Genomic DNA, 25,316 nt, shown 5'->3' with positions numbered 1-25,316 from the left:
GACAGGTTAAAAGGCAGGTGCCGGACGGATTGTTACATCCAGACAGCGTGTGGCATGGCGATGACTTGGGGGAGGCCTTCATCCAGCAGTCGATTGATCGTGGCTGATGACAAGTGACAACGATGGGTCATAGTTGCTCAGAACCGGCCAACGTTGGTTCAATGCGTGCGCGCTACCTGGGATGCAGCCCTCATTCATCATCTTGGTAATGACTAATCTTGCTCATCCCTGCTTGCCCCATTGTGTGTTATTTATGGTACAGGACTCCTTTCTCCACAGACCTGGTGGGTTTGTTTGAGTTTCTCCGTACAATGTCATTCGCACACGAACATCGCTTCACCAAATTGTGCTTTATTTACAACTCAGTTTGGTTACACAATTCAAACTTTTGGTTCTTTCGGTAAAGTCACGTAGGTATAAAATAAATTAAATCACGACGTTTCGGGCGCAACACAATCGGCCGTCATAATTGCTGTGGTTGTCCCACCTGATGATGATTGCTTGTGTTGCAGTCGAAACGTCGTGAGAATTTTATTGTTTTATATATTTTTTATTTTATTATTTCCCTTCTACGTGACTTTACCGAAAGAACCAAGAATATGAATCCCTGCGGTCACGAAAGCTTCAAATCAAAATTTAACTGCTCAACTGTGAGCCACCTGGCCTGATGGTGACACGGAAATTTGGACATCACCAAAATTGTCACAACACAATTGTATCCGTACCGGTATAGAGCCACAGTGCAGTACAACCGGTACTGGATAGGGCATTTTTTTAAATATTCGTATGAAATGCCGCAAAGTTTGTGAAATGTGAATTCAATGTTCAATGGGGAATGAGGTCCCGACTCAGTGCCCGCATGAGCGGGGAGTTCACTTCACGTGATATCCAGGCTGGCAGTGCTGCTGCATTCATTCCTGCCTCGGCAACGATTTCCGCGCCTCGTAAACGCCACTTAATCCTTCCACCGCAAGGTGCTTCGCGTCAAGTGCCGAGGTCGGATGACGTTGATGAGAAAACCGAGGTCAAAGTTCACGATGGATTTCAGCCGCTCTGCTCGGTGGATCGTTACGGGGTCACGGGGCCGCGAGGTGTGGCGGCTGGGCAGGACGGTTTCATCTAGCAGTGGATTAACCCAGGCCGATGATAATGATGATGTTGCTGTTGGTATTGTAAAGGGATTGTAGTGTGGTCAACCACATTTTGAGATTTGCCTCATCCTTAGCAATGCGTCCATTGCAATCAATATCACGATCGAATTAGTCCAGTCATTAGTATTAGTGCCATCATCATCATTCGATCATCATCATTGTGTGTGATTAGTGAAGATCGATTTGAGCCACTCACTGGCCACCCCTTAGGTTCAGGCAAGCATGACTCTTGCTGATGAGACACTGAATTTCAAAAGAGGCCCCCAGAGTTTGTGTTGAACAGTGCTGCTGAAATGACACACTCCCAGAAGGCAGTGTGGCTGATGGGATGGGTAATATAACGTCGTTTATTGTGTTATGTGGATGGATAGATACGTGAAGGAGGCGCATTGTGCGGGTGTGTGTTAAGCTATCGGGGAAATTTACCAAATATCCCAGGAGGAGGTCAAAGGACCCTCATGAAAAAGAGCCTTGAGACTCGATGAGGCTTTTCCTGGTGGATTGACAAAGAGGGCTTTAATCTCCTTGTCGTGTTTATTCTTCTTATGCTATGTCGCGTTAATGAGGCCCGTTCTTTGCTCGGTGACATATCGCGTCGTGTAACGTTGCGTAGATGCCGCGAATGTTGATGTTCACAGACGCCCATTGACACACGTGGCAACCATCGTGAAAATGTAACCTCCTCAGTGACGTCATTTCCTGTCACATGACCGTGTGTGGCTCCACACTGACCCAGGAGGAGGTCAAGGAGGAGGAGGAGGCTGAGGAAGTGGAGGAGGTTGCTGGGGTTGAGGCAAGCCAGCCCTGCGGCCTGTTCCGATGTTCGCTCGGCTCTTAATGCTTCGCTGACTACTTATTGACAGTTTTGGTTGTTTGATATTTTAATTTATTTATTTACAGTTTCAAGGTTTTTGTTCCATAACCTCTTTGATTATGGCTTCTCTTTCAGCTCACATTGCAGTGTCGATTTGGTTTTGAAACACTAATGCGGATTTAAATAATTTCGTCCACAGATCATTTCCATTTTCATTTCTCTAAGTTTTTATTTGACCTTATTTCGTACGGCACAGTGGGGGTTGAGGTGAGCGGTGGCACGGCGGTTAGCGCACTGCACTACGAAGCTGGCCACCCGAGTTATACTCCCAGTCATGGCTACATAAGTGAAGAGCAATAACTGATACCGGTCCTGAGCAGCGTCGTTCCACCAACCCACACTTACCAGCGTGGTGAAGTATGGTCAAACATACCCATAACCAACACAAGTGTGGAGAAGCCTTCATCAGCAGTGGAGTGTCAGTGACTGCTGATGATCGTGATGAATTTTCGCAGCGAAGTCAGTTAAAATCACTTTCGTGCGATTTTTTCTATTTGTAATGCAGTGATGGGCAACCCCGGATGAGACCATGAGCTTGTAACTCATGGGGACCTCTTTCATCACAGTGCACTGGAGTGTGGCATTACTCTGTGTCAGAGTAGGGTTCACCATTAGACATCAGTAGACTAACTACCACATCGCCCCCAATGCACCTTACTTCATTGGAACTGGAAATCCAAGCCAAGTTCAGCCTGGCTAGTGTACCTTCTTGGAGACTGCCTCCATTATCACCTGTTGAAGACGCTCACTGTGAGCGGGTCAGGAGGTTGCAGTGAGGCATTTGAATCTCAAATCTATCTGAGCAGAGATTTCAGTATTTTTTACTCTCATAATGAGCCACGGTGGCGAGATGTTAACTACCTCGCCTGGTATACAGGAGGTCGTGGGTTCAATCCCGACCCTGATGCCTGCATATTTGGAGTTTGTATGTTCCCTCCGTGGTAGTGTGAAGTTTTCTCCAGGTCCTCCAGTTTTTCCCTCCACGTTTAGAATCAACATGTGTTTATCGACTATTTGGCTGCTATACATTGCCACATGATGATAAGCCACTTCGTTTAGCTATCATTTATGACCAGGTTGCTTCTGAAAAAGAGCTATATAGCGCAGTGGGCCTTGTATGGTAAAATAAAAATATATTGAAAATAGTTTATATTTTGGGTTTTTTTCTCCGGGTGCTCCTGTTTTCTCCCACGTGAAGCCAAATCACCCATTGATGGAAAAATACCAAATAGCCCATGGCTTCAGACTTGGCGAGGATTTTCCTGGATGAACCGGGTCATTGTTACCACACCTGTGGTACAACCGTCGTGAAGATGTAACCTACTCAGTGACGTCATTTCCTGTCACGTGACTGTGTGTGGCTCCACATGGTCCCAGGAGGAGGTCGAGGAGGAGGAGGTGGATCCTGGGCTTGAGGCAAGCCAGACCTGCGGCCTGTTCCGATGTTCGCTCGGCTCTTAATGCGTCGCTGAGTTTTTATTTACAGTTTGTTGTTGTTGAATTTTATACATTAATTTATTTAGAGTTTCAAGGTTTTTCTTCCATAACCTCTTTGTTTACGGCTTCTCTTTCAGCTCACATTGCAGTGGTGATTTGGTTTTGAAACACTAACGCGCATTTAAATAATTTCGTCCGCAGATAACTTCCATTTTCCTGCCTGTACGTTTTAAATTGACCTTATTTCGTACGGCACAGTGGGGGATGAGGTGAGCGGTGGCGCAGCGGTTAGCGCACTGCACTGCGAAGCTGCCAACCCGAGTTTGATTCCCAGCCATGGCTTAACATCAGTGGCGAGGGACATCTGAACCGGTCCTGAGTCCCACTTCTCTACCCCGCCCTTCACCAATCTGCTCTGACCAGCATGGTGAAGTATGGTTAAACAAACGTAATGACTGACAATTTGGGGGAAGCCTCCATACGGCAATGTATTGACAAAGGGCTGTAAATTGTTTTAGTGTATATGTAGTCTAAGCTTTAACCATAACTGTAGCTACATGACTTACCACTGGTTTAAATAACTCAAAACTGAGTCTGCTCGAACTGAGCGTTGAAGTCCTGATGTATGTGGTGTTTTAAAGTTGTCATTTGTAGTTCCGTGGTCAAGTTTTGTACTTTTCTTACGAACATTTTCCTCATAACTTCAGCCGTTCGTGTGTGTATAACTGTGCACCTCTAAATAGTTGATTTTAAAAGCCGTGGGATTATTCGGCGCGCCACGAAAGGGGACATAGTTGGGTGTCATCGTCGATTGGGGCTCGTGTCAAGCGCCGACATTGGCCATCTCCACTAAGTGGAGGAAAATGTTCGTAAGAAAAGTACAAAACTTGACCACGGAACTACAAATGACAACTTTAAAACACCACATACATCAGGACTTCAACGCTCAGTTCGAGCAGACTCAGTTTTGAGTTATTTAAACCAGTGGTAAGTCATGTAGCTGCTGTTCAGTGCGGGGCTTGTAGCGTATGTTATAATTGGGCCCTAAATAAAAACAACTAAAATATTAACACGCAAATTTTTTACTTGCATAATAAAGTAATCGTATTTTTTTATTTGCTATACAGCCAGATAATACGACAAATTGCTAACCTTAAACACCCAGTCGTTCATAAAAGTTGAAGGCAGTATAGTACTATAGTAATAGAGCAAGTGCAGAATCACTGAACCGGAATTGATAGCCGAAAGCATTTAGCGCGGGGCCCTCGAAAGTGCGGGGCCCGTAGCATATGCAGCTACTTTTGCTACTAGGGGGATAATCCGGCACTGGCTCCACTGAGGTCTCTCCGTAGATCTCAAACTAGAGCATCATTCAGCACGGTTGTTTACATAAGAGTCAATAAGAATCTCAGAGGTGAGGTTCGGAGATGAGATTCTCAGAGGTGAGCTTCTTAGAGGTGAGTTTCAGAGGTGAGATTCAGAGGTGAGCTTCTTAGAGGTGAGTTTCAGAGGTGAGATTCAGAGGTGATATTTAGAGGTGAGATTGAGAGGTGAGATTCAGAGGTGGGATTCAGAGGTGAGATTGAGAGGTGAGATTCAGAGGTGGGATTCAGAGGTGAGATTGAGAGGTGAGATTCAGAGGTGGGATTCAGAGGTGAGATTGAGAGGTGAGATTCAGCGGTGGGATTCAGAGGTGAGATTGAGAGGTGAGTTTCTCAGAGGTGAGATTCGGAGGTGGGATTCAGAGGTGAGATTGAGAGGTGAGATTCAGAGGTGAGATTCTCAGAGGTAAGATTCAAAGGTGAGATTCCTAGAGGTGGGTTTCAGAGGTGAGATTCAGAGGTGAGATTGAGAGGTAATATTCAGAGGTGATATTCAGAGGTGAGGTTCTCAGAGGTGAGATTGAGAGGTGAGATTCAGAGGTGAGATTGAGAGGTGATATTCAGAGGTGAGATTCAGAGGTGAGGTTCTCAGAGGTGAGATTGAGAGGTGAGATTCAGAGGTGATATTCAGAGGTGATATTCAGAGGTGAGATTCTTAGAGGTGAGATTCTTAGAGGTGAGATTCTTATAGGTGATATTTAGAGGTGAGGCTCTCATAAAAGACCGATGAATGTCACAGTCCTGTCATGGTAACAGGATGAGAACCCTGTGGAGCCACTCGTCCAGCTGCTCTTTCCGTTCAAAACACGACACTGGCTTTGAAGGGATGTGCTTGTAAGAGAGACAGAGGGATACTGCAATATTAATGCACCCCCCCCCACCCCCCAGTCGAGAATACAGCCACTCATTCTCTTAAGTCACGCCCAGACATTGGGCCACTGTCTCAGAGCAGAGCGACCGCTGCTTTGGGGCCGTCCATAAATGACGTCACGCACCTGGGGGGGGGGTCAGACATTTGTGACGATGTGTGACGAAGGGGGAGGGGTTGAGAATTGTGACGTCACATCAAAATGCACAACTTTAAATAAATATAGACAACACGTTCTACTTAATTGAATAGACGTTTAAATAAATGTTTTCTCCTACAACATCAGAGTGCAGAGCCACATTAAATACGCACTACAATGACAATAGTTTAAAGCGATTTGAAGCATGTTTTCTTTTGGGGGGGGGGGGGCAGAGCTTTGTGACGTCATATTTGAGGGGGGGGGTCTGACTTTCTGTGACGCCGTGTGACGAGGTGGGGGGGGGTCAAAAATCGTCCAAAATCCCGTGACGTCATTTATGAACGGCCCCTTTCCACTCCTTCACTCGTCAGCGATTTCACAACGTGCGGAGCCACTGCGCGCGTGTGTGAGAACCATGACCAGACAGCTCTTCATGTCCACCAATAGGAAGAGGAGGAGGTGGTGGAGGCGGTGGAGGAGGAGGAGGAGGAAGAGGCTGATGTGAAGGAGGAGGAGGAGGAGCATGTGACAGAGGCAAGCAGGGCGCCCCGTCTGGTGGATTAACTCTGCTGCGCGTTCGGTTTGCAGCTCTTGTCGTGGGCCCACACCGCGCACTGCCGCGCAGAGGTCGCAAACGGGGTTTGATTCCTTACCCGTACCCGTACCCGGCCGCACCAGGGTCGCAAATGGGTACCCGTACCCGTACCCGGCCGGGTACGGGTAGCCGTTCCCTACCCGTACCCTACCCGAAATGAGTGACAAACGGGTACTCACCAGTGACTCGGCCTACCCGTACCCGGCCGCACCAGGATCGCAAACGGCTACCCGTACCCGGCTGGGTACGGGTAGCTACCCGTACCCGGCCGGGTACGGGTAGCCGGGTATCGGGTAGGGTACGGGTATCGGGTACCCGGTTGCGACCTCTGCTGCCGTGAGCCACCACAGCAGCAGCGGCAGAGCGAGAACATTCCCAACAAGGGTGGGGAAGTGCCGAAATTGGAAAGTTTTTTATTAAACGGGGACCGACTTTAATAACAGTTAATAATAATAATAAAACCCATTCGTTGTTTATTCACTGGCACAGTAAGTAGATTATCAATGGAATACCAAATTTAGGGGCCTCACGGGACTCGGGTTCGACCACGAGGTGTCGAGTTTTCGTATCTTCCACTCAACCCAAGTTCAAAATCTCACCTCCCATTGGCACAGTTGGCTATACGTGCGGTGCGAAAGAAGTTCAACATACGAACTTTTTTTTTGGCTCAGATCGCAGAGTAAAATGCGTGCCAAAAATGAAAACCAAAACGTTTATTTGCCAGCCTGCGCATCAGGCCCAGTGAGTGTCAACACTGACGTTGCACAGAGCATTAGGCCACCACCACCACCACCGGCACCACCGCTGCCGCCACCACCGCTAACACCAGCACCACCACTACCACGGCCACCACCGCTACCACCACCGCGACCGCCACCACCACCGCTACCACCACCACCGCTACCACCACCACCGCTGCCACCACCACCACCACCGCCGCCACTACCACCACCACTACCACCGCCACCACCGCTACCACCACCACCGCCGCTACCACCACCGCCACCACGGCCATCACCACCACGAGCGAGCCAGCATTCATAAGATAGCGGCGCGCCCGTCAATCCGAGACGCGTTTGTCTTCTTCAGCCTCGACTGCCGCCTCGAAAGATAACGAACGACGCGACGGGCCTGTGTGTATCTCCCCCCCCCCACCCCCTCCACGTAGACGGAGGAAGACCCAGAAGATGAGCCAGTCACAGAGGTAGAGTGACCGTGCAGAGGATTGTTTTGTGTCTCTTGGATTTCCCTTCTCTCTCGCCGTGCCCTTCGTTGTATGTATCCATGTTGAACTACTTGCGCGCCATGCGTAGCCAACCGTGCTAATCGGAGGTGCGTGGGGGTGAAAGGACAACATGCTAAAAACACACACACACGAAAAATGGAACCCGACACTGGCGATTAGTATATTTCCATTTCTCTCTCGCTGTGCTTTGTTGCGTTCTCTCTTACAGCCGTAAGTCATCACGATGACACGAGGCGCGTAACCATCCATCGATGCGTGGATTACGATTCGGGATGCCGAATTTGACTTTGATTGTGACCACAGACGAGAGGACCACAATGCACCTTTACGGGACAATGCTGATGGGTTGTTGTTGTTGTTTTGCTGTACAATGCAACGAGGCTGTGTGCGTTGAACACGTGGCTGTGTATGACAAAATAAGAATAGGTTTTACCCTTTCTGGCAATGTGTTAAGACGTTCAAACACTAAATAGAAACCTTTTGTAAGAAATCATGTCTGCATTAACCACACACCATACTTTGCGGTCGATATGCAAGCAAAACATGTTCTGATTGTATGCATTGTCTTTGAAACTGATTGGTGGATAGCCTTCTTTAGTACGTGTGGTTAATGCATACACGTTTCCTTGCAAAAGGTTTCTATTTGGTGTTTGAACATCTTATAACACCTCCTGTTTCGTGCCAGAAGGGTAACACCTATTCCAATTTTTCTGACTTTGGAACTGTCTGTGTGAAACTCATGGTTTTCCCTGGCCTGCGCAATTTATATATATTAATGATTGTACTCCTGGCCATTTGTAGGAGCTTTCATCAGGAACCCCGTAAATTGTCCATAACCCGCCCAATGCTCAGATTAACTAACAAAGACAAAGATCCCCCGTATAGCCTTAACCTACGGTCAGCACAAGTGCTGTTAGCGAGCACCTATGAAGGCCGACATGGCGCACGAGGGGCTGGTTGGCCAGCACCACGTACGGCCGCCTTTGTCTCCCTAGTGACAAAGTTTACACATCGCACGAGACACTCATCTGAGGCTGAGACGACCTAGTGGAGGCCCAAGACCGGTTAAGATAATCGTCACTGGTGTTGGCCGTGAGCGGGAGACGAACTCGGGCCTCCGGGTTCATATCGCAGGGTAGCGCTAACCACTACACCACCGCTCCCCACAGATTCACTGACAACCACGACCCCAGCTGATGATGCTTTCCAAGTGACTGTTGGATGCCCTCTCCTGGGCACATGGAGTAACTTGCTGGCCATATCCCACGTCAACAATAGCCATCGCATTCCAGTGTAGAGCTATGACATTGATCGTTGCACCGTTACATTTAAAGTGTGCATTGGACATGCGTCGTTAATCATTTATGAATGATGCAAATAAAATATTCTCGGCTCTTAAGGAAGAACCGGCAGATACAATGCGATGAGCACACCTTGAATACACGGGAAAGCTCCGAGGTAGAAACAATAAAGAAGGCACTGTTGGCCTAAACGTTCCATGCCTTAAGATTATTTAGATTATCTTGATGCTACAAATGTCCAAATGATGGTGCCACTTTGTTGAGCTATCATTTGTGGCCAGGTCGCTTCTGAAAAATAAGTTAATACCTCAGTGGGTTTTGCCTGGTAGGATGGGGATGTAGTAATAGGTTTTTACCCTTTCAACTGGTACAAAAACTGACACCTTTATACAAGGCATCATGTTTGCAATAACCACAACACAAGCAGTCAAAATGCAAACAAAAAGAAACAACTCTGATGATGATAATGATATGCACTGTCCTTGAAGATGATTGGTCCACACCCGAGACAGCTTTTCTTAGAGCCTAGTCTCCATTCGTGTTGGACCAGATGACGCCAAAAGGCGTACAACTCAAAGACAATGCACTATCAGAGTATTGAGAGCTCGGGGTAAGCATTTACACTATGAGACCTCCTTTACCAGTGGCAAAATATAGTAATAGGATGGGGATGGTTTAGTTTTATTTGTGTGTGTGTGTTTGGGTGATTTGTTTACCTTTCTTGTACTTTGCACTCCTATCGTGTTTGTGTAAGTGTTTGTTGTTGTAACGTTCTTACCCCGTGCCACTACTGAACATCTGTGAAAAAGAGCTTCATAGCTCATCGGATTTCTCCAGTATAAATACATCATCTGATTCTGGATACGCAGGTCTCGAAACGTTTTCAGTTTGAAAAAAACTAAACAAATGAAGCTTACATGGCACCCCCAACCAGAACACACAAAGTGCTGATCCTATGGGGCAAATCAACCGCATTGGGCCACATCTCGTCAGACCTGGGAAGCTAAGCAGGCTGAGCCTGGAGCGTCCGTGCGTGGGCGACCGCCGTGTAGAAAGTATTAACAGGTGCTATAGGCAGCTCCCGCTGCTGCTGCTGGGCTGAGCTGTAGGCAGCAGAGGGCATCGCAGCAAAGCGCCCATTGTCGTGCACAACTTCTAAGCCCCCACGCTTTCTAAAGCGAAAACCTACTTCTTTAGAACTGCTTTTTGTGCTTAGTTTGTTGTCCTTCCCCCGCGCCTGGTTGGCTACGTACGGTGCGAAAGAAGTTCTACACAATACATACGTCTACGCTCCCTGTGTTCAGCAACCCGGCACTGACCAGCGCGCTGAAGTATGGTCACGTAACCCCGACGACCCGCACGGTGTGGGAAGGCCCTCTTCCAGCGGTGGAGGGCTTGAACCTTGTTGTTGTTATTTTTGTAAAGATGTTGCGTTATGTTAATGTTCTCTGTGACGTGTACGTACGTACGTGCGTGTGTGTGCACATGTGTTGAACTTCTCTTGCGCCGTCTAAGGTGCCGTTGATGTTGATGTTGACGAACGCTCATTGACACGCGCGTCTTGTTGCACGTTTCTAGGACGAAGACGAGGCGGAGGCGGTGTCAGAGGTAGTATGTCTCCAGAGATAAATCCATCCCCCATTGCTCTGCCATCCTCTCTCTCTCTCTCCGAAGTACGGTACTAACGTCTTATAATCTCTCATTCCAGCTCTTCTCCTCCGAGTGCGTTTTTTGTAACAGCAGTTGGGTGGTGGCGTTCCCCCCGTTGCGTCCGTTTGCATGGAGTTCACTCGTCATTGGGTGCCGTGATTCCATTCCTTGGTTGGCATCCAGTTTGTAAACTTAATATATATTTTTTGGAACTTCGCTATTTTAAAAAAATGCTACCAGGCTAGGGCCCACTGAGCTATATAAATGTTTTCTCGGAAGCGACCTGGCCACAAATTATAGCTCAACAAAAGTGGATCATCGTGTGGAAATTTACAGAAGCCAAATAAAAAAAATTTTATGCACATATTGGAAACACTCAATTTATTGGCCGACGACACCTTGATTTGTAGAGGAACGCAGAGCTCGGGCAATTGTTGGTAGCTCAGGCTAACCCGTCTGACTGCTGCCTCCCCGCTCGTCTGCGGTTCCTCCTCGCGCCTCCGAGCCGCATTCACAAGATTCACTCTCTACGAGAGAGCCAATGCGCTGTGGCGGTGGCGGCAACGCGTTAAAATTTGAGGTTATTATTGTGAAATAATAATAATAATTTAATTTTAGACAGCGTCAGTCATGTACAGATAATACAAAAACAAAACCCCACTACTTAGCGAATAAAAATAATTAATACGTATATAACGAGAAAAAAAATACGCATCATAACTTAATTTTTGTTTTCTTTGGTTCTTTCGGTAAAGTCACGTAGGTAGAAAATGAAAAAGTATAAAATAAAAAGAATAGATCACGACGTTTCGATCGCAACAACAAGCGGTCGTGCGGTTTTCTTTTTTTTATTTCACCTGAAGACGACCGCTTGTTGTTGCGATCGAAACGTCATGATCTATTATTTTTATTTTATAATTTTTTATTTTTTATCTACATGACTTTACCGAAAGAATCAAAGAGTATAAATTCCTGCAGTCACAAAAGACTCAAATCAAGATTAATATTCATTGCTCGTCAGAATTGCGTCATGGACAGTTTCATTGTTGGGTGAAATCATCAATGCAATCATGACGGTAGACTTAAATTTCGATTTAAAGCTTTCGTGACTGCAGGGATTCATCTTCTTGGTTCTTTCGGTAAAGTCACGTAGAAGGGAAATAATAAAATAATAAAAATCAAACATAATAAAATAATTCTCACGACGTTTCGGCCACAACGCAAGCAGCCGTCCTCAGGTGAAGAACAGGTCTGTCGGAAAGACAGCGTCATTCTACGTGACTTTACCGAAAGAACCAAGAAGACGGTAGACTTGTTTTTGTTACTTGGGCGCAGCGTGAGTCAAAAGAACTAGGAGCCCAGCGATTGTGACAGGCACAATTCTTTCTACCTTTCTTGAGCAATTGTGAAACCGCTCACGAAATTCCACGGTGTCGGACGTACGCAGACGAACGTCCGTTGTCCGCGCTACGACGGCGTTGATGGTTCATTTGGTTTTGAGTGTTTTTTTGTTCAAATGTCTTGTACATGATAATTGGTTCTTTACCCTTCTATCTGGCAACAAAACTAACACCTTTTTTACAAGGAGTCATGTTTGCATAGACCGCAATACCTGCAGTCATAATACAAACAAAAGAACATAACTCTGATAATGTGCACTGTCCTTAAAGTTGATTGATCCACACCCGAGACAGCTTTCCTTAGAGCCTAGTCTCATGTGGATCAATCAACTTTAAGGACAGTGCACATTATCAGAGTTATGTTCTTTTGTTTGTATTATGACTGCAGGTATTGCGGTCTATGCAAACATGACTCCTTGTAAAAAAGGTGTCAGTTTTGTTGCCAGATAGAAGGGTAAAGAACCAATTATCATATTTTTACTGGCAAATGAGGTTCCCATAGTGTAGATGCTTGCCCCGAGCTCTCATACTCTGATGGTGCATTGTCTTTGAGTTGTGCGCCTTTTGGCGTCATCTGGTCCAACCCATATGAGACTAGGCTCTAAGGAAAGCTGTCTCGGGTGTGGATCAATCAACTTTAAGGACAGTGCACATTATCAGAGTTATGTTCTTTTGTTTGTATTATGACTGCAGGTATTGCGGTCTATGCAAACATGACTCCTTGTAAAAAAAAGGTGTCAGTTTTGTTGCCAGATAGAAGGGTAAAGAACCAATTATCATATTTTTACTGGCAAATGAGGTTCCCATAGTGTAGATGTCTTGTACATATCATTTTTTTAAACAAATACATTCGAAAAAAAATATATAAACTAAACACATTCGTCAATAACACCCGTGTGGTCTTAAAAAAAATACGTAATAGGTGACGTTCCGAGCAATGGCCCTATTTTAGAGCACGTGGACAGCGAACGCATCCTGTGCTCTAAAGAGTGGCCATTTCCCGCGATGTCGCCTATTATATATTTTTACATATATAATATTATTTATATATATTTTGTATATTATATATATATAAAACATACAATTTTGACAATTGTATAAAACCGCCGAAAAGCTGCGCTCGCTTTTCAACGTAACTTGTTTGCTGAAAAACAATATCACTTGGCATACGTGACGACTACTATTTTATTCGGCTGTGTTTCGCGATGCTGGGCGGTGCATTGCTTCTCCAATTGACGTTATACCCACAGGACGATCCAACCCAAGAAAGGAAACCATCATGAACAACAACAACAACAATAATAATATCAGCCGTGAAATAAAAAGCGACATGTTTCACGTTCACCAAAACCGGGAGTGTTTAGGAATGCCAGCTGCCGGGATAACGAACATCACAGTGAGTTGTATTCAGGGTCTCATTTCTCGCTGAACATTTTCCAGGTTCGCCCGGAGACTTGGGAGTTTAGGCGCCGTGGCCGCAGCGATAGGGAGATGCACGCTGAGCGTGGTGTGTTGCGGGGTGGGTGCAGAGATATTCAAATTAAAGCCGTGGCCGTACGTCGTTCCACTCAACGGGTTACTAGGGCACACAGGGCTCCCTTGTTGTGGACGTGTTCAGCCGATTTGGACCGTGAGCGGGGCGTGAATTTGTAGATTCAGGCAGCAGAGGGCACACTTGGAGTGAATTGCAGGATTTGGTAATATTGCTTTGGCAGCGGTGCGCACAATCACAAACAACTGAGCACATTTGTCGATGACACAATGCCTCTATGAGCGTAAAATAAGGCGGTGTGTTACGGCACACGGTGAGCTACTAAGAAGGGCCTCTTCTCGAAACGTCGCCTGGCTGAAATGAACACAGCGACAGCGGTTGGTTCACGTTCCCTTGCGAGATTGGGGACGATGCTAGGATTTCCATGGATGGCGAGATGTTAACTACCTCGCCTGGTATACAGGAGATCACGGGTTCGATCCCAATCCTAACACCTGTATATTTGAAGTTTGCGTGTCTCTCCCCGTTGTCGCGTGGATTTTTCTCCGGGTCCTCCGGTATCCCCTCCACATTTACGAACGCGCGTTTCGCGTATTTGGCCGCTATGAATTCCCACACGATAATGAGCCACTTCGTTGAGCTATCGCTTGTGGCCAGGTCACTTCTGAAAAAGAACTCCATAGCTCAGTGGGCCTCACCTGGTAAAATACAATTTTCCCCAAAAAATAGGAAGTGGCAGGAAAGTGCTGTAGATGTGAGCGGGACGCATGTTTCAGGACGGGAACCGGGGCAGGTGGTGACATTTGAGTGGCACTGCACTCATCGATAATTATAGGAGACGAAGAGAGCTGAAAGCCAGGTGGTGGTCACCATGAATTACCCTGACCTTGGAGGAGGGATGTTAACTTTACGAGGGAAGGAATCGATGGGAGCGCTGTGGTGGCATCAACCGCATTGGGCCCTGATGAGGTCATCCTGATGGGGAGTTTTGTTGTTGCAGGCATTTGAACGTTGAACTCTCAAGACTCAATGGGCAAATAAACACGTGATCGCAATCTCTGAATACATCGTCAGGCGTACTGCATAGGCAGGGTTAACTCTTCAACATCTTCTCCATTAACAGCACACAAGTTGCCCGTCCACTCTCGAATGAAAACTAATTTCTTTAGAACCGATTTTTTTGTTGCGTTTAGTTCGTTACCCTCCCCACCCGCACCTCACGGCTGGATACGTATGGCGCGAAAGAAGTTCAACGGACGTACGTACGTTCTCCTTCCGCATGGTGGCTGCAGACACCATCACCTGTCCGGCGATATTTAACGAATTTGCTTTTGTGTCTTCCCTTAAAACGCACGCACGCACCACCCCCACCCCACTCCCCGGCAGGAGGAGGCCGAGGAGGAGCCGGCAGAGGGTGACTCCCAAGGCGAGGTAACCCCGGAGGCCCCGCGCCCTGTGTTGAGGGTGGACCCTGCCCCCGCTCGCGCCTCTAGAAGTGCACGCAAGGGTGACTCCAAGGCCATGTGGAGTGCTTTGTTGAAGGCCCTGCCTCAAGTGACCCAGTCCCAGCCTGCCGCCCCCCTGCATGTACATACGCCGCATGCACACGTACAGCCCGCATGCACCTCCATGCATTCCGCCGCAAGCACGCAATCCGCGCCGCCGCCACCGCCCCCTCCATCCCATTTCTCATTTCCCGACCTCCACTCGCGCGCACGCCGTGCGACCCTCGTCCGACGGCAACGCACGGGCCATACGGACGGGGGGCTGCACGCAGCGCGGCGTGTGTGGCGTTGCCTGCCTGTGCCATGATGCAAGCAGCCCGTGTTGCATTTCCTCTTTGTAGAGTGCGCGCGTGCGCGTGCGTGGCGTCTTGCAGCGCCCCTGGCGATGACGGGCACTGCACCGCAGGGGGTCATCCGAACACGATGACCTCTGGGTTTTTGTCCCGCCCGCGGTATCACTTGCTTTTCATAAATGACTAACTCCGTGCACGAGTTGAGTTATCGTCGTCAGCGGCGGATACTGTCGGCACTCCGCTGCTGGATGAAGGCCTAAACCGATCAAAGCCATCACCTTGCCATACATAGCAGGGGTGACCAAAAAAACTTCCAAAGTCATGAACAAACACAAGATCCAGGTCCGATTTAACACAGTACATAACGTTCCTGATCTGATCCCATCTGTGAAGGACAATATTACTGACATGCAATATCCTGGCGTCTACAAACTAAGCTGTGTCTGCGGCAGCAGTTACATTGGGGAAACTAAGCGACATGTCTCGGACCGTGTTCGTGAACACAAGGCAGATTTGAAACACAGTAGGACCAATACTTCTGTCGTGGCTGATCATTATTTTAATGTGGCTGGCTCACACGAAATTGATTTCTCTAAGATGATGGTACTTTGCAAGCCTACTGGCTATCAACAAAGATTCGTTCATGAAGCCATCCATATATACAGACACAATTTCAACCGAGAGGATGCTTATAAACTCAGCAGTCATTGGAAAGATGTCATCAACCACTTTGGGTTATGACTTGATTTGTGTTTTCTTGTCAACTTCAACAGTCAGCAGTGTGGGTGTGTGGAGCTCGGTGCAATGATTGCCTGGCGGCCCTTTGATTGGTGTAGACCCGCTGCGTTGTCGTTGCTTCCTCCTACATTAACATCAGCTGCCCCGCCCATGCTGCTGACACACTTGGGCTACGCCCATCTCTTAACCTTTATAAACAGTTTGCCTTTAGAGGCTAACCCCCCTTTTCCTGATGGCGATCGCTTGTGTTGTGATCGAAACGTCGTGGTTTTTGTTTTTATTTAATTCAGGTTAAGAACCAGACTACAGTCTACATTATAGACTGCCAGTACACTCACCCAACTTAATAACCATTGCTACAGTCTACATTATAGATTGCCAGTACACTCACCAAACTTAATAACCAGGCGACAGTCTACATTGTAGACATCAGTACACTCCGATTTAGAACCAGGCTACAGTCTACATTAGTGTTTTTTTGTTTATTATTTTTATTCACTTAATTTGTATTATTATTTTTCTATCTACGTGACTTTACCGAAAGAACCAAAGAATACTAACCCAAGCCGTCAACACCACCCCTTAGGAACCTGCTATGTAGATTCCTGCGAGCCACCTGCTACAATCGGCAGATTTGATGGCTCCTCCTGGACACGTTCCATTCCGTGGCTGCCACTCCATCGCCATTCTTGTCCACGGGCCTTCATTCCAGCAATGTGCCTACCGCTAGCCCACTCACGTCTCCTAACAGTTTTAACGATTTAATTAACCTGTGTGTATGTTGAACTTCTTTCGCACCGTACGTAGCCAACCGTGCTAATGGGAGGTGCAGGGGGAGTGCAACAAACTAAACGCGCAAAAACTAACCTGCACGTGTGTGACAATTCGTGTGTTCCACTTTCTGTCCCTGACTTTAATTCCAAGCGTGCACCTCGTTGCTTGTGAACTTTCCAGTCTTCGTTCAAATGTTTCTTGTTGTTGTTGTTCACGGCCATGCTGATGAACCATATTTCGTAGCGGTTAAGTGCGCGCACCGCTTGAAACGTTTCACATTGAGGCACGTCGGCATGTTGCTCTTGACCATCAAGTTCAAAAGTCCTCCATTCTGCTCTCATCCCCCTCTTCATTTGATCGTCTTGATCCCGAACTGCCTTCAACTACTGCCCTCGGTACACAAAACCCTGCCACGTGTTGCAATTCGCGACGTCCCTCCGGCAGAATCATCTCCCGATTTTTTTGAAAGTTTAGAGAACTTGTTGTACATTAATCTAGATCCGAAGCTTTCGTGACTGCAATGAACCATACTCTCTGGCTCTTTCGGTAAAGTCACGTAGGTATAAAATAAAATGCAACAAAATTAAAATAAATTAAATCAGGACGTTTCGGATGCAACACAAGCGTCCGTTTCTTTGACACAATTTCCACAGTCACCCATCTGATCCAGTCAATGTCCCCTCTTTTCATGCTGCGATGGGCAGATTTCATTTATTCACACGTGACTTACAGAAATTCTTCCTCTGCGGGAGTCGGTCATATTACGAGGCTATTATCATCCGTTTGACATTGCGATCTCTATAAAATTCCTCCACTGATCTTGAGAATCCGTATCCATCATGAGTTGAGGTGTTAAACATTTTGAGATATGGTATTATTTATCTTTAAAGGCCACCACTGGCACCGTGTGCTGTGATTTACACCATTACTATGCACTGGAGTTCCTGATTATTACAGTAAACTGTCGGAGGATCCGTCACATGCTTGATTAATCCTAAAACTGTTTAGTGTGATCGATCCGGTAGAAGCCGGTAGACAGTGGCTCAACATGGGCGGAGAAATCGATGAGCGAAGATCATTCGTTGAAAACATTAATGAAAACGCATTTTTAAATAACAAAAGAAAGACCAATATGTAATTGAATCAGTGAGTTGATTGGCAGCCGCTTTTGAAACGCCATATGCCAGGCGTGTGGCCTCTACGACGATGATGACGATGATGACAAGGACAATGATGACAAGGACGATGATGATGATGACGATGATGAAGATTATGACGATGGCGATGATGACGATGATAATGATGACGATGATGACAACGACGATGATGACGATGATGATGAAGATTATGACGATGATGATGATGACTGATGACGATGATGCCATTAGTCCCTCGTCATCTTGACCTCCAGACTGGCACCACGTCACATCTTGATTTTTCGTGTCAAATTTCCACCTTCAAATGAATATTTCAGGATAGTCGACTAACAAAAATGCTGACGGATAACATTGCTCTCAGTACAAGTTGCCTTTAACCCCTGCGCTTAAACACTCACGTGTTGAGGCGACTATGATTCAATAGTTGTTGTGTTTATGCTAACGACACGCAGATTACACGCTATTGTTTGAATTAATGCATTATATTAATCTATATATTTTAGTCGCAGCCAGGACCTACTTTCAGTCCAATCTATCCGAGGGGTGGGGGGAGGGGCGGGGTGTTCGACGATCCGGAACATAATTCAGCACCCCCGGCACACCACATCCAGTATAACTCTCTTGCTCTGGCTGCGGCGGGGGCTGTGGCTGGTCACGTGCCACCACCCCTGGAATCGAAGCCCTGGCTCGCGGCCCTCTTCAGTTGCGAGTCCGTCGCCGGTCGATAGCATTAAGCAGTTGATCGCACAAGCGCCTCGATCACTGGCGGAGCCATTGGGGAGGGGGGGGGCTGGGTGGCACGTGCCTTCCCAATGATCCGATCGAAATCCCTCATTTCGATCGGATCATTGGGGTTTATTAGTAATAAATCGGCATTTTGCGACTGCCACTGTATAGCATATAATTATGCGCCAGGGACTGTGTGAGATGATAGGACCATAGTCTGAGTCCATAATTGGCAATAAGTAACGGCAAAGCAGTTCTAAGTGACTCAGAATTGTGCGCAGTTGCGTACACAGTACACGACTTCCCTGAAGGCATTCACCTTCAGCGAGCGCGATGCCGATCACACAACGCGGTTCGAATTCGACCCTCGGTCGATGGCTGCACCATCGCCGCACACGCTTCGAATAAAAAGCAAGGGACAAATCCTTACTTAGTCCAGAGGTGGGACAAAGTCATTGTTATGCAAGTCCAAGTCGAGTCGCAAGTCATCAAATTCATGACTCGAGTCTGACTCGAGTCCAAGTCACATGACTCGAGTCCACATCTCATAGGTGGGACAAAGTCATTGTTATGCAAGTCCAAGTCGAGTCGCAAGTCATCAAATTCATGACTCGAGTCTGACTCGAGTCCAAGTCACATGACTCGAGTCCACATCTCATAGGTGGGACAAAGTCATTGTTATGCAAGCCCAAGTCGAGTCGCAAGTCATCAAATTCATGACTCGAGTCTGACTCGAGTCCAAGTCACATGACTCGAGTCCACACCTCTGTTACTTACTAACTACTCCTTACTAACAACACCGAAAAAAATTCATTGCTGGAGGGGTTGCCCCCCCCTCCCTGAAAATCCCGGCTCCGCCATTGGCCTCGATCGCTCTTTGTGACGCGCGCGGCGTCGTCCGGAAACCCGGAGCGGCCACCTGTCAACCCATCGGGTTTACCACGTGCTCTTCATCTGCAGGCAAATTGAGTTCACAGGTCCATACGGCGTACAGCCCATTGAATACGGGCAAACTAAAATGTCTGTTTCTTTAACTTGTATTGCTCCCTTGTGATGGCACTTTTTATAAGGGGGGCACGGGGTGACCAACAAGGTCTGCATTGGTCTGTAATAAGGTCGGGCACTGACAAGGGGTTGACAGGTGTGGGGGCGCCTCGCGCGCGCGCGTGAACTCGGAAATGCAACACTGGCTCGAGATCTCCCATGATGCACGCGCCCCGCAGTAAACACGGGGACACGTTGGTGTCACGGTGCCAACAACGTCGGTTGCATGTTCACCGAGCGCACACATGACGATGTGTCTCTGTGTGTGTGTGTGCGCGCGCGCGGAACACGTGTGTACGTGATGATGTGTAATGTAAATATACACGTGCTAATTTGTGTGTGTGTAGTGTTTAGCGCCCTGCGTTACGAAGCCTGCGACACGAGTTCGATTCCCGCTCATGGCCACCAACACCAGTGACGATCTGAAGCAGTCATGGGTCTCCCCCTAGGTCGACTCAGCCTCAAATGAGTACCTGGTGGGGTGTGTAAGCATTGCCACAGGGGAGACAAAGGCGGTCGGGCGTGGTGCTGGCCACCCCATCCCCTCGTGTGCCGAACTGGCCTTCGTAGATGCTACTCGCTTACAGCAATTGCCCCCAACAAAGTCTGTTTTCAGTTTTCAGTTTCATTTATTAGGTATAGCCCTGTGAGCCATTCGGCTCTTGAATCGGGTGCAACCGCAACAAACAAAAAACATGAACTTTTGCAGGCTACACGGGAGAAGCTTTGTATTTGTCTTCGTTGTCTATGCAGTGGTAGAAATGTGCCGGTGCACGATGGGAAATGTCCCATCGGCACTTCTTAAAACAGCAAGGAGTATGTCGTCGGCGGGTTTCGAAACGGTTAAACCTGAAGTAAGAACTTTGTATTTGTTTGGGTACAACGGCAGTGAACGTGGGCTGCAGGACGAATGGGTTTTCATCCCGAGGCTTCTAATATTCTAATTCGGCCACGGTGTGTGTTTGCGTGCGTGTACATCTATACATAATAGAGGGTGTAAATATAAATGTGTCGTTAAACCCGCCACCACCCGACGCAGCCAATTAGTACGGTTTGTCGTGTTAACAAAACATGGCAATTTGTTACTAATACAGCACACGCCGGTTGTGTGTTGGAGAGTAAACCCACAACATTGCTGCTTCGCGGCATTATTTGTCAAGGACCCAAACGTATTGCGGCTTCTGAAATATTGAGGGTTTTTTTACCCAATTCGAGGAAAATGGCTCGTATTGTTATTTTGGCTGCCGACCCCTGTTTTGTTGACAGAGAGACAGAGAGCGACAGAGAGTGTCGCACGAAGCGGTAGAGAGACTCTGCTCTGACGCCGGCTTTTAGCAACAGAGATTACTTAAAATTTCGATTTAAAGCTTTCGTGACTGCAGGGATTCATCTTCTTGGTTCTTTCGGTAAAGTCACGTAGAAGGGAAATAATACAATAATAAAAATAAAACAGAATTATTTTGTTATGTTTTATTTTTATTATTTTATTATTTACCTTCTACGTGACTTTACCGAAAGAACCAAGAAGAAGAGATTACTTTGGCGACATCAAAGCGGCCACCCAGCCGAGAGCCGGGGGACCGTTGTTGTTGCATTGTTGTCGCAGAGCGTGACCCCACGCAGCCGTGACCCTGGGGTCATTTTACTCGGCGGGCCTACAAGACCGGCCTGCACGTCGGGCGAAATGTGTCTGTGTGTGTGTCTGTGTGTGCGTGTCTGTGTGTGCGTGTCTGTGTGTGTGTCTGTGTGTGTGTCTATGTGCCTGTATGTGCCTGTGTGTGTGTGTGCCTGCCTGCCTGAGTGCGCACGCCCGAGAAGAGATTTGCATCTCCTGCAAGGAATGCGGTGGTGCGAGAGCTCACAGCACAGGTTCTGCAGAACAGTCGCAAGCTCCCCTTTGCACTTGGACGGAAAGAAACTGGTTTAGCGACGAGATATGCTACGCTAGGTCACAAACGACATTTTTTGTGCGGTTATCGATGACCCCCCGGGGTTCTTGACCGACAGCCCGCGACGCTTGATAACAAAGCGGTAGGTGGTCACAAGTGGCTCAAATGTAATTTCTAATCTAGGATCTTGGCCGTGCCTGTCCGGTAATTCGACGGCCGGTCCCGTAATTAAGGTTACAGCTTGTAACGCGCCACGTTATTTTCGTTCACTCTCGGTGAGAGAGAGAGAGAGAAAGATTCAGAGGAGCGAGATACCACAGCAAGAAGTGGGAAGGAAGCCAAAACTGATGCTGACAATTGCCCAAGTTCTGTCGCCCTATATTGGGATCTTTGGCCAACTCCATACTTGCTCTGAACCGTGGTCCACGAAGTCAAACAAACGGTGGAGCGCATCGTGAACTTGGATTTACAACCTAGACATGAAGTTGTAGTTGTTTCTAATTTCGTACGCGATAGGGACGAGAGTGATTTGGCGACAGAAAAAACCACGGCTCCGTTATGAGGCCATCTTTTTTTTGAGGCCTGGAGAAAAAGTTTCCCCGTTTCTCCACCTCTGTGGGTGGCCCTGCTCTGACCCGCTATTAGCTATCGTAGCCACCTGACTGCATCCCAGATTGCTCTACAAACGACACTTGTTGGGGGGATGGGGGGGGGAGAAGTCACGAACAAACGCCTCGTGAAAGACCCGACGCAAATGATCGCTGGCTCCGATCGTCAGCCGGGAAGCTGACGAGACAACACTAATCCACATCCAGCGCACAAACCATGGCAGCAGATGCTGATGATGGTGATGATGCGGTCACCCAGAACAGAACCATGGGACATACTCTTTGGTTCTTTCGGCAAAGTCACGTAGAAAGAAATACTAGCATACGACGTTTCGATTGCAACACAAGCAATCATCAGGTACAAATGAAAGAGAAAACAAACCTAGTAAATTTAGAAATATAATGCAATACAACACAGAGAGTCGGATAACATAACAGTCATCACCCTACCTGGTTGATTACGTTCTTCCAAAGATTGCTACATTTGAGAGAGAGACACAAAACACAGACACGGAGACACACAGACAGACACATAAGCAGAGAGAGATAACTCAGAGACACAGAGAGAGACACACAACATAGACACACAGAGACACACAGACAGACACACAAGCAGAGAGAGACAACACAGAGACACAGAGAGAGACACAACATAGACACACTGAGACACACAGACAGACACATAAGCAGAGAGAGACAACACAGAGACACACAACATAGACACACGGAGATAGACACACAGACATACAAGCAGAGAGAGAGATAACACGGAGACACAGAGAGAGAGACATACAACATAGACACACGGAGAGAGACACACACAGACAGACATACAAGCAGAGAGAGATAACACGGAGACACAGAGAGAGACACACAACATAGACACGGAGAGAGACACACACACAGACATACAAGCAGAGAGAGAGATAACACAGAGACACACAGAGAGACACACACATATGCACACAGAGAAACAACGCCTCTGTGGGACATTAAGCAGCGCGCGTTAATTCGCGGTGTTTGTTCAAAGGTGACTGCGGAGGAAGTTAGTATGGTCTCGTTTTCATGGGGCGCATTGGATATAACGCGAATTTTTATGTATTAGGGAACTTTTTTTTATATATATACCGCGGATGCGAATTATATATAACGCGATTGAGTGAATGGAACTACATCGCACGTGTCAGGAATACGCGGTTGTACGCTTGCCTCGGCGTAGCATCACGCCTGGCTGGATGCTGCTGGATGCTTCTTGATGCTATCCACACACCTCAAGTCTTTGTTCAGTCTGCGTACGCAGCTCACGTGTTATCACGGACTGTGCTTTACCAATACATTATTTATTATAACGCGATGTTTCCATCATGCGGTGTTCTTCAGGAACGCAGCGACTACTACCGTGTTAAAGTAAACTAGTATTTTGAGCGTGTGTCCTGGTCACGTATCCTGATTCATTGTTGCAACTTCACGTCCGTGCCCGTGCCGTGTTCATGAGTGCACGTTTCGTATTGAGAGGGACAGATCTTCTCTACATTTCCCCAAAGTTTAGCTGCACTCTTTTCAGAGATATGCCCACGTTGGTTTTCAATGGGAATTGAAATTGTGTTGTGAATTGAGCGTGCCCCAGTGTTATGACCTCGGTGACCTTGAGTTAGATTCCCTGCCACGGCTAACATTAGTGGCTGAACTGGTTGGTTCTGGTGTCTCTGTTCACCAACCTGCGTTGACCGCCGTGATCTGAAAGCCTTGATCCAGCAGTGGGTCGACAAAAGGGCTGTGGGTGACTGTTGGTCTGCGTGTAGATGCATTTTTAAATCATTTATATTAAGTTCACTTGCTTGCTTGCGCGCTTACGACCGTGCAAATCTTTCGGTCGTTTTTAAACCCACTTCCCGTGATCCAATCGAGCTGACATTTTGCACACAGACTTGTTGTGCGTGACAATTTATTTTCGTGAAAAAATTTTTCCAAAATTTTACACTTTTTAGGAAAAAATTAATTCTATTTAATTACCAATTGCTTAATGGTGGCAGGTAATCATCTGACCCATAGGTGGCAGCCATCTCAAGCCAGAGGACGAGAGGACTCTAGCCGCCACGCATATAAAGGATTTATAGTGAAAAACTTTGTTTTTACGGGTTAAATTTTTCTTTGTGATTACGGCCAATGCTGCAAAACGTGCTGTCATATAGCAAAGTCAGCTCTTGCACATAACAGCTGTTGGCACATGGCTCAATGTGCAGTGTTGCGTGGCCGGCTTAGTCAACGTCACCCCTTGCTTATTTTACCCTGTGCTTGTATGTTTGTGTGTGTACGTGTGTGGGGAGCGGTGGTGTAGTGGTGAACGCGCTGCGCTACGAACCCGGCGACCAGAGTTCGATTCCCGCTCACGGGCCAACACCGGTGACGATTATCTGAACCGGTCCTCCCCTAGGTCGACTCGGCCTCAAATAGGTTAATGTTGCGGCGTGTAAAATCATCGCCACAGGGGAGATAAAAACGGCCGGGCGTGGTTCTGGCTACCCACCCCCTCGTGTGCCTATCCGGCCTTCATAGGTGCCCGCTAACAGCACTTGCCCCAACAGTCTGTTCAGGCTATACGGGGGATCTTTGTCTGTGTGTATGAATGTTGTTCTTTGCCTGTACTTGACGGGCGTATTTTCGGAAGAAGCCGCGGAGCGATGGTTCGCAGCAGCGCGACTCGCGATCCGGCGCTCGCAGGTTCGAGTTTAGATTCGTTCATCACCCCTCCTCCCCCTCCTCCTCCCCCTCCCCCCTCGCCTCTCACCGGCAGTCGAAGTGTATTCGCCACAATTAAGTCAATCGGCGGGTCGCGTCCGGTGGGGTAAAGTGTGGGTACCTCTCCAACTCTCCCGAGACGTCCACCCCGTTGCGGGAGGTGTCGATCAATGCACGTGGGGGGGGGGGGGGGGCTCTCTGGGAGCTACCTGTGTTGGAGAAGGTCACTGGCGTCGGCAGCGGCGAGAATGAGCGCACTTTTGCAGGGCTGCGTCTTTACCTTTTCACCTTGGACGCGTGCGTCAGTG

The 25,316-nt window shown here is 47.6% G+C and overlaps 1 protein-coding gene and 1 long non-coding RNA gene across 6 annotated transcripts in view; both read left to right on the top strand.

Moving 5' to 3' along the window:
- LOC144948676 (adapter SH3BGRL-like) overlaps positions 1 to 25,316 on the top strand; it is a 46,238-nt gene that overhangs the window by 17,566 nt on the left and 3,356 nt on the right. For 3 of the 5 annotated variants that reach the window (XM_078878324.1, XM_078878325.1, XM_078878326.1), the window contains one exon: positions 14,922 to 15,362. In XM_078878324.1, coding sequence (XP_078734450.1) covers positions 14,922 to 15,347 — 426 coding nt within the window. In that variant the 3' untranslated portion in view covers positions 15,348 to 15,362. Of the gene's footprint in view, positions 1 to 14,921; positions 15,363 to 25,316 lie in introns of those variants that run through there. The other 2 variants (XM_078878327.1, XM_078878328.1) reach the window with 1 other exon arrangement.
- LOC144948677 (uncharacterized) lies at positions 6,342 to 11,346 on the top strand. Its single transcript, XR_013640182.1, has 3 exons — positions 6,342 to 6,385; positions 7,615 to 7,650; positions 10,572 to 11,346. It is a non-coding gene; the product is annotated as an uncharacterized LOC144948677 (long non-coding RNA).

Source organism: Lampetra fluviatilis, chromosome 50 (genome assembly GCF_964198595.1).
Source record: "Lampetra fluviatilis chromosome 50, kcLamFluv1.1, whole genome shotgun sequence".
Classification (NCBI taxonomy): domain Eukaryota; kingdom Metazoa; phylum Chordata; class Hyperoartia; order Petromyzontiformes; family Petromyzontidae; genus Lampetra; species Lampetra fluviatilis.
Note: the sequence above shows the minus strand (reverse complement) of the source record. Positions and strands in the feature narration are given on the sequence as shown.